Source organism: Labrus mixtus, chromosome 5, assembly GCF_963584025.1.
Source record: "Labrus mixtus chromosome 5, fLabMix1.1, whole genome shotgun sequence".
In the NCBI taxonomy this organism is placed as follows: Eukaryota; Metazoa; Chordata; class Actinopteri; order Labriformes; family Labridae; genus Labrus; species Labrus mixtus.
In genome coordinates, this window is record NC_083616.1 from 26494629 (window position 1) to 26507084 (window position 12456).

The 12456-nt window shown below is 39.6% G+C and overlaps 2 protein-coding genes across 4 annotated transcripts in view; both read right to left on the minus strand.

Moving 5' to 3' along the window:
- Positions 1–12456, minus strand: part of pggt1b (protein geranylgeranyltransferase type I, beta subunit) — a 265152-nt gene that overhangs the window by 163853 nt on the left and 88843 nt on the right. The window lies entirely within an intron of this gene.
- The window catches only part of ccser1 (coiled-coil serine-rich protein 1), a 131411-nt gene that overhangs the window by 98705 nt on the left and 20250 nt on the right, over positions 1–12456 (minus strand). For all 3 annotated transcript variants that reach the window (XM_061038835.1, XM_061038834.1, XM_061038836.1), the window contains exons 5-6: positions 11580–11670; positions 8781–8883 (exon numbers count right to left, since the gene is read on the minus strand). In XM_061038835.1, coding sequence (XP_060894818.1) covers positions 8781–8883; positions 11580–11670 — 194 coding nt within the window. The remainder of the gene's footprint in view (positions 1–8780; positions 8884–11579; positions 11671–12456) is intronic.

Here is a 12456-nt window from a genome sequence, read left to right on the forward strand (position 1 = left end):
AGAGCACTAGAATTTCCATGATCTAACTATAGCATACGGCTGTGTTTATTTATGAAACCTCACCCCCTGATACTCCACCTGACCCCACAGCAAAGAGACGCTTTAGGTGCAAAGGCTCAGGTGACTAAAGTAACACCATGGAAATCTATATACAGTAGTAAATTGTGTGATAACGTTTTCTCGGCTTAACTTGATCACATGCATCATAGTCACGGCAGAAGAGATTATTCTGTCCATCCAACAGAGGGACACAAAGCTCACACTGTTACCAGATGCATTATGAATGTAGGTTTTAGTAGTAAACAGCGGTTGGAAGAACACAGGGGTGGAGCCGTATACTAAAGATTGAAAAATTGCCATCGTTTGGATAAGTGACAAACACAGCATGTAGCTCATTTTCTATGTTGTAACAACATCAACAGCATCAAAATCAATGACAAAGCTCTCCTTTCTGTTTCATATCGTCCTCTCGTCACTGTCAGGCTCTTCCTTTCAGCGGGACAAATACATTGTCGTAATGATGAGTCGTAATTCTGATTTGTTGTTATCTTGTACTGGCTTCGTTGTCATCGCTGTGACAAAATAATGGAAACGAAAAACAAAAGTTGCCATGGTGAAGCCTAGAAAGGTGCAAATTATTTACATGACAGGGATTCTGTATGCACGCTGTTATTGTAACGAACTCCACATTAGGGTCAGATCCACATTCGACATTCTCAGAGACAGTTCTGAATAAATGTAACGCAACAATAAACCATTAATTCTGGATCTCATCGTGTTCGTGTCTTGAGTTGGTGCTCACAAACATAATTTCCTGTCCGTAATCACCTGAGTAAGCTCTGATTCCGATTGAATGAAATGGAAATGTGCCACAGTACCAGGGATAAGCTTCTTTAATCCAGGATATTAAAGGAATGTATGCTTCCCATCAGGCTGTTTCTGTGGCGCTATTGAAAAACAATGTATATTTATGTATAGAGGGAACTGGTGGACAGGAAATAAAGATGCAAATGAATTGTTTATTCAAAGACACTAGACACTGGGAGTCGCCTAATTAGGTATTATGCATATAGAAAGCTACACGGACAGCAAAGGGAAGCATGCTTTGATTGAGTTTGCTTTATGTCAATGTACCTTAAAATTACACCATTTAACAAGAGGATTGATAAGTAAGAGATCTTTTTACATGAAGTGAAGATTACTGGAGCAGTCCTGACATCAAGAATACGCCTACGGGCTCCTCCAAAGCATAGTAATTAACACATCTGTGTAATCACCATCCAAGTTACATGCTTTAACTGTTTCTAGACAAGTTAATCCATCAGTAAAGCACGTCTTTGTCGCGTCTACAGCTACATCATTGGTTGTCGGGTGCGTTCAGGGAGCACAGGTGTTTATTTTAGTCTTTTAGAGGGGAGATACTTACCTAGGATAAAGACCTTTCTGCTTATAGCATGAGTGTTAGCTTGATATGGATCTCATTATCTACCACTCATTAAAGAATAAAACCAGTCGTCCAAACAAACCGTTGCACTATTAACCCTATTAATAACAAAGTAGGGGTGGGACAAAATACGATTCGGTAACATGTGGTCCATTCTGAGCCGTGTGATACTGTATCATAGTTGAAACCCTGGTGACTAATATCGATATAAAAAAAAAAAAAGGTGATCTAAACAGATTTCCTTGTCAATTTGACTCACTGCATCTCTACATCATGACTCCTCAGCGGGGTGGCCTGTGACATGAATATGGGTAACATGAACAGAAGTTAAGTGGCTAAAGAAGAAGCTGACTGCAGGTTAAAAGAAGAAGATCATGACAGCGGGAAAATGTGTCGGACAGCGGTGAAAAGAAGTTTGAGGATGAAGCGGGATGAGAGGTGAAACGCAGTGAACGTGATACATTCATTGACTTCATACACACATCAGCAGTTCAATTCATCAATCACATATCATAATGCATCATTGTACGATTGTCTTGCAATGTATCAATTATCTCAGAATTGCCATAGTGTTAAATAATCGTTCATCATCCTCATGTATTGAGTATATAAACTGGTGGTGTCCTATGGTATTGTATTATGATTAACCTTACAATTCCCATCCCTAGTTATGAGCCTCTGAGAGACTGATGACTGATTTATAGATGTGTCCTTCTCCAGACCCAAGTTTTAGGTGACATTAATGCTCACTCAAGCCAGCCAACTAGGCTCAAGTATGAATGAGGAACGGTTATATCAAAGAATTCTCAGAAATATTAAGTATTCACTTAGTATACCTTACTATTTTTCCTTTTTTATGTTAAATGTAGAAGAAATGCGTTTGAGAAAGCAACAGGCAAGTTGGGAAAAGTCCCAATGCATTACTGACAAAGCTACACATTTACTTAGATCAGGGTTTCAATATCAGCATGCTGCATAACATTTAAGTTAAAGATCAACTTACAGTGTGTTGTAATCAACAAAGGAAAGAGAAAAGCAAAAAGAGGCAGTTCCTCCAAGCAGCGACTCTGCGTTTGATTCAAGCTGTTTTCTGCGTGTCTTCCTTTTCTCTTTCTTGCCAATGCCTTTGCTGTCACTGTCTAATAAGGCAAAATGCCCAAACAAATCTTAAAACAAACAGAGGGACAAAGGCAGACAAAGCATGGAGAGCCAAACACAAAAGAGCAGCCCTCGCTTTGTTATTCAAATAACGAAAATTATGCTGAAAATTATATTACAAGTTCAAGAGGCTCATGTCATGCCTGACAATCTGTTAACAGAATAAAAAAAACAGTGAATACCACTTAGTAATATCTGTCATTGGTGGAACAGACCACTTGAACAGATAAAAAAAAAAGGATTGAAAAGCAAAGGAATGAGTTATTCATTGCCAATTTGATGTGTTTCTCAGCGTGACAAATCAGAACCACAAGCTCCAACTCAAAGCAAGACAGAAAAAAACAAAAGCCAGCACTAATTAGTCGCCCTGTGTTGAACATTTAATAAAGCCAACAGAGTGAGGAAAATTAGAAGCTAAACAACAGCAATGGACTGAAGAAATATGCGTGACTAACAACAGACGCACACAATAAGATTTTGAACATGTTCAGCCTATTAGGCGCGTCGGGAAATCAAAGATGTCTGAGAATATAGGCACAGCTTTCCCCCAAGGTTTCTCGGATGACTTATAGTATCCAGTATGAGAGGAAACGCATAAAACATGTGGCAGTAACTATAGAAAAATATGAAATATAATACTATAAGAAGTGTCCATTGATAATTATAGTGCTAAACTGTAGATTAACACAAGATAAAAGACACAGTTGGAAGCATTTTATGGCAGCAAACTTAACAGAGAGGGAGGGGAATCCACTCCTGCTGTGTGCTGTGTGTGTCTGAAAATCATGCTGCAGTGCATTTTATCTGTCCCCAGCTCCACTCCAAGGCTCAGCTGGATTCTTTATGCCTGTCTATTTTTATAAATGTGCATGTGTGCTTGTAAGTAAATGTGTAAGTATCTGACGTGCGTGTTGTTTTTGCTGACTAAACTGAGTCTGGTGGGATTAGTAGAGAAAAAAAAAAAAAAAAAAAACTTGGCAGATGTACTTTATGACTCATACTGGCAGTAAACACATTTGTTCCTCTATTTATGTGTGTGAGCAAATTCTATATAATCACAGATTACATGTCTCTGTGGGAGACTCCAGAGCCCACTGAGTTTATCACCGTCTACCTGAGTGTGAAGCCTTCTTGAGTTCAACAGACTGAAGTATAACAAGTAAAAGTGTATGTTCTCTGTCCAACAGTGTTTTCACACCTGCACAACACTCCTGATTATTTCCATTGACTTTGGCCGGACATATTTCTCCCCCCTGCTTTTACAATAACCATTTTATTCAGTGTCAGTTGTTCCTCTTAAATTCTAACAAACACAAGATAAGCAAACTCTAGAAAACTACATTTGAATTATTAAACCCTGACTGCTGTATCAGTGTGCAGAGTTTGTGGAAGTGACACTGTATAGCTTGAGGCAAGTATTGGGATGTTCATATTTTCTTAGTTGTATACTCAGTTTAACTTGGCAGGCTGTTAAATGAGAGTCTCAACAGTGAGATGGAAGCCAAGACACAAATCTCGTGCATTTGGGAATATACGGAGGAGAAGCAAAATATTAACTCTGAAGTCATATTTAATTAAGCTGTCATAGGAGAGATTTGGGACGTGTCCACAAGTGTTGATATTTTCCTAATGAGCCTTGTTATGCCAATGGAGGATCATGTGAATGTTACAGCTAAAACATCCCTCCTCAGAACAGAAGTGGGGGTATGGGAATTAGGACTGTCACGAGTGTCCACTGCATGCTGACAGCTGAGGACACCTCTGAGTGTTTACATGTCCTCTCCTCGGACTACCTGTCTTCTGCATAGCAAGTGAAAGCATTGAGAGGAGAAAAGGGAAAAGAAAGACGGAAGGAAGGGAAGGGGAACACTCAACAGGCAGACTGCTGTTACCATAGCAACAAGCTAGCTATATCCCAACTGTAGAAAAATTTAATTTCCTCTGTGTCTTTTTTTTTTTTCTATAGGAGAGACGAGGGAGGAGTCCGCGTCTTAACACAAAACAGGCACTGAGATCCATCACCGAGATAAATATTCAGCACAGACCAGTATAATACGCTCTCTGCACCCCTTTTCCACCAAGCAAAACACCACGGAGGCACACTCATTACTGTCATGCGGTGCAGATGGGTATTATTATGTAGAGTCGGTATTGCAACTGGCAAGAGTGCACCGCGCTGAAGAGGCTTCATGCAACAAAGCTCATGAAACGTAATACTTCTCATTCGACCAAGGCCAAGAAAAAAGGTTTTGCTCATTTACATTCTGCCAATATGTAACCCTGTAAGACCCAATAAATTGGATGTTTCAGCATTTTAATATGCAATGCAAGCATGAAGGAATAGCAAATGAAGCACCACTGTTAAAAGTTCTCAGAGAAACGCAACACCAGAGTAGAATAAATCTGACCCATCTGATTTATAAATAAAAAAACATTTTCTTTTACTAAAACATATCTGCAAATTCATTATTGATCGCTGGAGCTGAAAGTTTGAAAGCAGTTTGACCACAATCTTTTAAAGTAACTATTATAGTATTTCAATCGTTGACATATTTTAAGTAGTAATACCAAATATTTGCTGGCCCCAGATACTCAGACGGGAGAATTCCCTTGATTTTCTGTGGCAGTAAACTGAATGGTTATGTGTTTTGGACATCTGTTCTTACACTTACAGACGTTGCCTTGAAACCTGGGAAGTCATCATGGCTAATTCAGTGCTTAATGGAAAAATGTACAAAAGACTGCAAAGTTTCAGGTGCATAAATTCTCCCCCTCAGACTGTCTCTCTTCCTCTCAACCGCCTATGCAAGCCAAAAAAAGACGGAAACCAACTTTGGCACATGACATTTAATGCTATAGCTTTGTTATCGCGGTGTTAGTAAAAGCTACACTCACTGAGACCTGCCATCAAAATCATCCAACTGTCATACATCAAAGAAGAGGAATGCATGCAAGACTGTGTGTTTGTGTGTGCGTTTAGCAGATGTTCTGTGCAGCCTGTCAGACAGCCAGCAGTATCCTGCAGCTGATACTCTCTTTGGACAGGCTGACTGACTGACAGGTGTGTGTGTGTGTGTGTGTGTGTGTGTGTTTGTTTCTGTTTTCTTGTGCGTGAACAGAAGGGAGCTTGCTTTGCCTCCAGCAAATCAATGTCCCCTCGAGGGAACGTGGAACCTGAGACAAAGAGCGAGAGAAACTGAGGAAGAGAGAGAGAGAGAGAGACGGTGAAAGAGAGAAAAGCAAGCCCTGGGCAAACACTTTGTGCTCTCTTTCACCCCTCCAATCTCCGTTTTTCTCTCTCTGACTTAACACATCTTCCTCAACATGCTCAGTAGGAAGAAATCAGTGCAAGATGCTAAACCAACACAGTGTAGCCAAGACTCCATGACCATCAGGTAATAAACATAAATCTGGCTCCATTATGTAACCTGCTCCAGCGTTTCCAGAGTCAATAGAGCTCAAAACAAGTTGAACACAAGCATTGATTCCCGATTTCATTCTCCTTCAAAATAAAACACAATGTTGTTTTATCTCTCTCACTGTCAGAATAAAAAAAAAACTCTTGTATGTTTTGATGTATCTACACACAATCAATGTGAGCATGCTACTAATAGCGTCTAGCTAAAAGATTCTGCCAAGATAAATCCTCAAAAAACTTATTTGAATCAATCTTTTTTTTTTCCATACAAAGTACTAAAAAGGGAGCATTTAAGTCTTAATGAGTCAGACTCTAAAATCACAGTCATTGATTCATTTATTCATCCCCTTGCTTTACACCGTGTGTAGTAGGGGTGTGTAGTAAACGGGTATCACTACCGTCACCAGTATAATGTTCTGCCACAATCTGGATTTCTGTTTTTTTCTGTTTCTGTTTTGTTTGTCGCACACACGTGGGGCAACAGCGATTGCTCAACCTGTAATATAAAGATAAAGTGACAGACCACCGCTTAGATTGAGTCATCTGGTCTTCTGCATGTTTCAATCTGAGCAGAGCCAGTGTCTCACACACACTTATCAGACGGCACCGCCTCCGTGTCACACCGGGTGTCAGTGTTTACAATGAAAAGTGAATTGTGGAACAGCAACAAGGAAACCTGATGTCTCTCTTGCATTAAGTCCGAGATGATTAAAAGAAGCGGGCTGTGGCTCTGACTCCTGGTGGAAGGAGCGGCTGTGAAGAAAACTGACGACTGTGTTGTTGAAAATCTCCGCTAATTGTAGCTCAGTTTAAGCTTTTATGATTAATACATTCTAATTTCAGCCAAATTTTTCACAATAAAAGTCCAAACTTTTAAAGCTGTTGCAACAAAATAAAAAAAAAAGAAATGTGTTTTTTCTGTACCAACCTTACACATCTCTGCTGGAGAAGGCTCACAGATTCAGTTACAATCTAATGAGATCTAATGAGATGTGACTTTTAAAAACGTCTTTCTCTGGTCTCACGCACATAAATAAGTAAGGTGTCCCATCAAACAGGATTCTTTGAGTGGGAGGAAGGGGGTCTTAGTGTGTGAATATGTGTTATCTCTTTTAATACTGTAATTCCGTGATATAATACTGTTAGCAGAAAGAGCCAAAAGAATACAGTGATATGAATTTGAGGTTGTATCACCCACCTCTAGTCCATAGTTGGACTTAAAGCAATAGAGACATTGTGGCATTCTATTTATATCAAGCCTGAACAATGATGCAGCGATCCAGGAAATCTTGCAACGATTTCAGACGAGTTAAAGTTTAGCCTTGCAAATATTTTTGTGGGTGTATGTGTGGACATCAATGGTCCTCCAGTGCTGTGAAAGACAAGTGCCGAAAAAGAGCTTGAGTAAAAATGAAACAACTAACGAATTGTCTGACGCAAGCAGTGGATGGGTTGAAAAGGTTGATTTCCGACTTGCATGATTAACTGAAACTGTCTAGACACAGAAAATGTTTCTCTATTCAGCAAAAACATTCAAAGAGAGTGAGAAGAGCGATAAAAAAAAAAGAAACCTCTCTCAGAAACAAAAAAAAAAAAAGAAACCCAGGCTAAGCCCAAAGTCTCAGTGGTGTAGTGTAAATCCTTTAACCTCTACTTCAAAAGGGCTCACACGAGTTGACCTGCACTATCTCTGCAAGCAAAGACGGTCACCACCAGTTTATCCAGGGGAACACGAGGATAGATAGATAAACATTTACTCCACGGTAGCAAGCAGAAAAAGCAAGCAGGGAGAAGAGAAAGGGGCAGTGAAAGGTAGAGTAATAATCATCTGATGGCTTGGCAGAAACACCACCAGACAATACCACTGATGAAACAACCCTTTTTATTTCTCACTGATTTCATAAAACCAAGTAAGCCCTATCATCAGAGCCGCCCTCCGTGTTTGTGTGAGTGTTTCTGGGTACATGTAATTCTCTGTGTCCCCCAACAAAGACGTATCCTAATTCCAAACAAGTGGCCGAATCAAATTAGATATGAAACCGTCCTTGGCACTGTTACACGTACAAACAGGAACTCAAGAGCGTTCTCTTTCTGCCTTCAGCTACTGGGAGACAGAGGAGAGCACAAAGACAGCTTGCATATTCATTCGTAGAGATTTTCATTCATTTATTTATTTATTTATTTACCCTGCGTCTTTTGAGAGCTAGAATCTCGTCTCATCTCAGCGGGAGGGAAAGACATAAAACATGTAATGCATTTACAGGGAACATTCAACATCAGCAATTCCTAGAATAGACTATTTCCCTCCCGCTCTCTCTCTCTCTCTATCTCCTTGTCTCTTGTGGCAATGGAGTGTGTGGTGTAAAAGAAAAGAAAAAAAAGTGATATTGCTACTTTAGGGTCATTAAGATACACTGCACAGAGGATAAATGTCACTGTGACCAGAGGGGTAAGTGCATCAAAACAGATCCGTGAGCAATACTCCAATTGTCCGTGATTGAATCTTGTTTTTAAAGCAGCCAATACCACACAGTGCCCCATCTATCTCCTGTATTTTCTGTCCATTATTGCGGTTATATTATGTCCAGACACACAACACAACATCACTTTTTTATGTATTTGTCATCATTTGTTTTGTTAAGATGCTAGAAAACACTGCCAGCATTGTTTTGCTTATTCTTTCAATACATTTTTGCTCTTTCTCTGTCATAAACAGGAGAGCACAGAGCTTTATTTTAAAACCCAAATGTAAACTATTACCTCTGGTTTTCTTTTCCCAGGATGCGTTCCCCTGATGGGTCCATGGGGGAGTGGAGCAGGTTGAGACAGGAGGCAAGGGACTGGCTGGAGTTTTCTCTGGAGACTATTCAAACACAGAAAAACATGAATGAGTCATTAAATCAAGTCAATTTAGAAAGTTATAGAGGGTTTACTGCCTGCATATGAACAAAGGAAATCTGGGCGCTGGAAGCCTAGTGGTTAGTGCGCACGCCCCATGTACAGAGGCTGTAGTCCTCCAAGCGGACGGTCAGGGTTCTAATCTGACCGAGGGCTCATTTCATGACTCTATCTACTGGGCTGTCTCTCCAATAAAAGCATTAAAACAACTTTAAAAGGAAATGATAAGAATGAATCCCAAAACTTTGGGCAATGGGTGGAAATAGTTAAAGAATTATTTTGAATGGAAATGCTGAAAGACTTAAGGGAGCATTATTCCCAAACAAGTAGAAACTGACAGACTTTGTTGCAAAAGGGGAGGCGGCTACATTTTTGTGACTGCAAACTAAATTGCCCCTACAAGGCGCCTGTGACATAGAGGTAAGTTTGTGCACCTGTGGCTCCTTCCCTGTATGTCAATCCCCACTCTCTGTTCCAACACTATCCACTCCTGTCTGTACAATCAAGGCACAAAAAAGCACCTTTTTGTCTTTGTTTCATTGTGTCTATAAATGTGAAATTGACTTCATAAAAAGTATTCAAAAAAAAAACTTTACCTGACTCATCAAAAAGCTCCTATTACTCCCTCTACTAACAAAATTAATTGAGACTATACTCTTCACTCGTGTCACAAAGTAGCTGTTTAAAATTCAATACTGAGAGGTTTAGGTCATGAAAATATTCTCAGCTGTTCTTGAAATAAATTCAATCGAGGCGCTAAATGGCACATTTGACAGTAGTAAGTCTGGAATTAAATGTAACCAGAAAGTCAGGATTTGGCATTTCTTCGTGTTTCTTTAAAGGTCCTGCAGTGTCCTCTTCTTTCTGTCCCTGTCTGACTCCACGGGGCACAGGTCACAGTCGGAGTAAGAACACAAAAAACTCGAAAGCCTAACACTGTTGGCCATAAATTGCTGTGAAACTGCTTGCTTTTTAATAAAGGCTTCAACAAGCCACCTGAGAACCGAGTGCCACTGAATGTGTGTATGTGTGTGTCTGCATGAGTGCATACATGTGTGCATATTTCTAGTCCGTCTGCTTTTTGGCCACTGAGTGTGTGTGTGTGAGTGTGTGTATTTAAATGACTCACTCTAAAAGAGAGTATAAAAGAACTACTCTCTTTCAGCGCCTGCACAAAGTCTCAGTCCCTTGACTTTATGAGAACTATTCATCAAACCTTTAATTTCATGCTACAGTCTGCAAACCATTAGGTCTAATGACTAAGCATGCACGCTGGTGTGTTAGTGTGTGTATTAATGATGGTGCCTCCTTCAGCTCTGCATCATCCCAGCCAGTGCCTTAGAGAGGATTTAAATCTGTGTGTGTGTGTGTGTGTGCGTAGGCGGGTGTTTGTGTGGGTGTGTGAGTGCTTGATTCAACCCCCCTCACTCCTCTGTGAAACTCTCCAGCCCCCATAAGCGTAGGAAATTTCAGTTTATTAGGGCTGAAGCTCCTGTTGTATTCTCTCCTCCAAGGTGCTTCTGAGCATTTTACTTTATTTGACTGCAACTGTAATATTCTCTGAGTCCATCTGGGACTGAATGTTGCCTACAGATACAGGCATCTAACCTTGTATTGAGATATATCTCGACTGTTAGATAATAGTAAAAAGTTTCTCGTTCTCACAGAGTAACTCATCCTCTGTGTAGTCGTATTCATGATTTAAAATGTAGTCCACGTGTTGGTGAGTGACTTGACGCACAGAAATGGAAGGTGATCACATTTGAAGCCCATGATTACATATTTGAGATGTTAATAATTTACTCAGTCACCAGATATAGTCACATACTGGAAGGAATCTACATCTAAATTGATACGTAAATGTGCCTTGGCAGCTTGCTGATTATTAATGTGAGTAAACACTTGCGATCCAAAATTAGAAACATAATCAATGCTGACAGTGTATACAAGAGCTTGCTATCTTTTGCAATTATCATAATGTTTCTACATGAAATAGTAATAGATTAATTCCAAACACAAGAATACGTTAAGACCCGCTCTGTGCTGTGGGTGCCCACCACCTTCACTCAGTAGTATTGCTTCATTATGTGACGTATATGAAAGGAAATTGGAGGTACTGTTTGATGCTCCATGCTAAGCTGTCACAGAGCACAAGAAATATCTCTCCTCTAAAAGTCACTTTTTTAAACCATGTGGCATGTCAGGAGGATTGTGACTGAAATGCCAAATCAATATAGGAGATGAATTGCTGTAATTGAGGCAGCTACATCACAGTGGTGGCACATGTTAGAAGAAACAGGGAGGAGAGTTGTGCTTTTCATATCCTAAAGGTGACGGAATAGCGGGGGCTTAATGAGCAGAAAGAAAGTAAGGAAGAAGGGAAGAAGAATCACTGACAGTGACCAAACTTGAGCAGACATTAACTTGACTCAAAGAATGGGATGGATTAAAGGAAATAGTTCTTTAAGTGTTAGATTCTCTCTTGATTTGATTGTTATGTTTCTAAGAACTCTTTTCATAGGAATGACAACCTGATGGTCTTAGAGAAAATGACCTCTGAACAACAATAAGTAGTAAACCATGTATTGATACGTAACTATTCTACATACTTCCTGTGTGTGTCAGCTACAAGTACAGAAATGAATCTATTTGACGAGTTACCATGGCGATGTCGTTGATCGTCAGAGAGGTCCAGGTCGAGCATAAGATCATCTTCATCCAGCTCAGAGGAGCCCAGGTTGTTTAAAACATCCTGAGGAGAGAAAGTGAAAGCACAACAACTTTAAATATACTTAAAAGAAATCACAAATCTGAAATGTTCATTATGAGATATAATTATAGTCATAAAATCATGATTAATGGACGTGGATCTGTATTCCTTTAATGGAAAAAAAAAACAACTTTTGAAATTAAAATGTTTGTCTGACTCTGAACCAGATGGAAAGTGATGAAAAGTTGGAATACAATTTTAGCAAGGCATACATTAATATCCAACAGGCCTATGAAACCCACAGAGGAACAACGAAAAGTTCTACTTTTAATAAAAGTTATGGGTTGCTGGTAGCCTAGTGGTTAGTGTGCTGTACAGAGGCTATAGTCCTCCATGCTGACGGCCCAGGTTCGAATCTGACCTGTGGCTTCGTTCCCGCATTTCATTCCCCACTCTCTCTCCCTCTCTCCCTCTGATTTTCAACTCTATCCACTGTCCTGTCTTTACAATAAGGGCATAAAAAACCCAAAAATAAATCTTAGGGGAGAAAAGTATGACAACATTTAAGCTACTACTTCATTTAAAATGATATTAATAAGCATATTAATTTAAGTTATAAGGTATGATATTTCGATGTCATTAGGATATGAGGTTTGTATTCTTAATTTTTCCTGAACTTAATTAAATAATAAGTCAATGATCATTGCATCCTTGTAAAATCATCCATAATGTGATTAGATTAGGATAGGGGTTCAGTTTGACAAAGCACTTGATATGATGAATGACACCTTAGCCATCTGTCAATATACAAAGTCAGTTCTCTCAGAA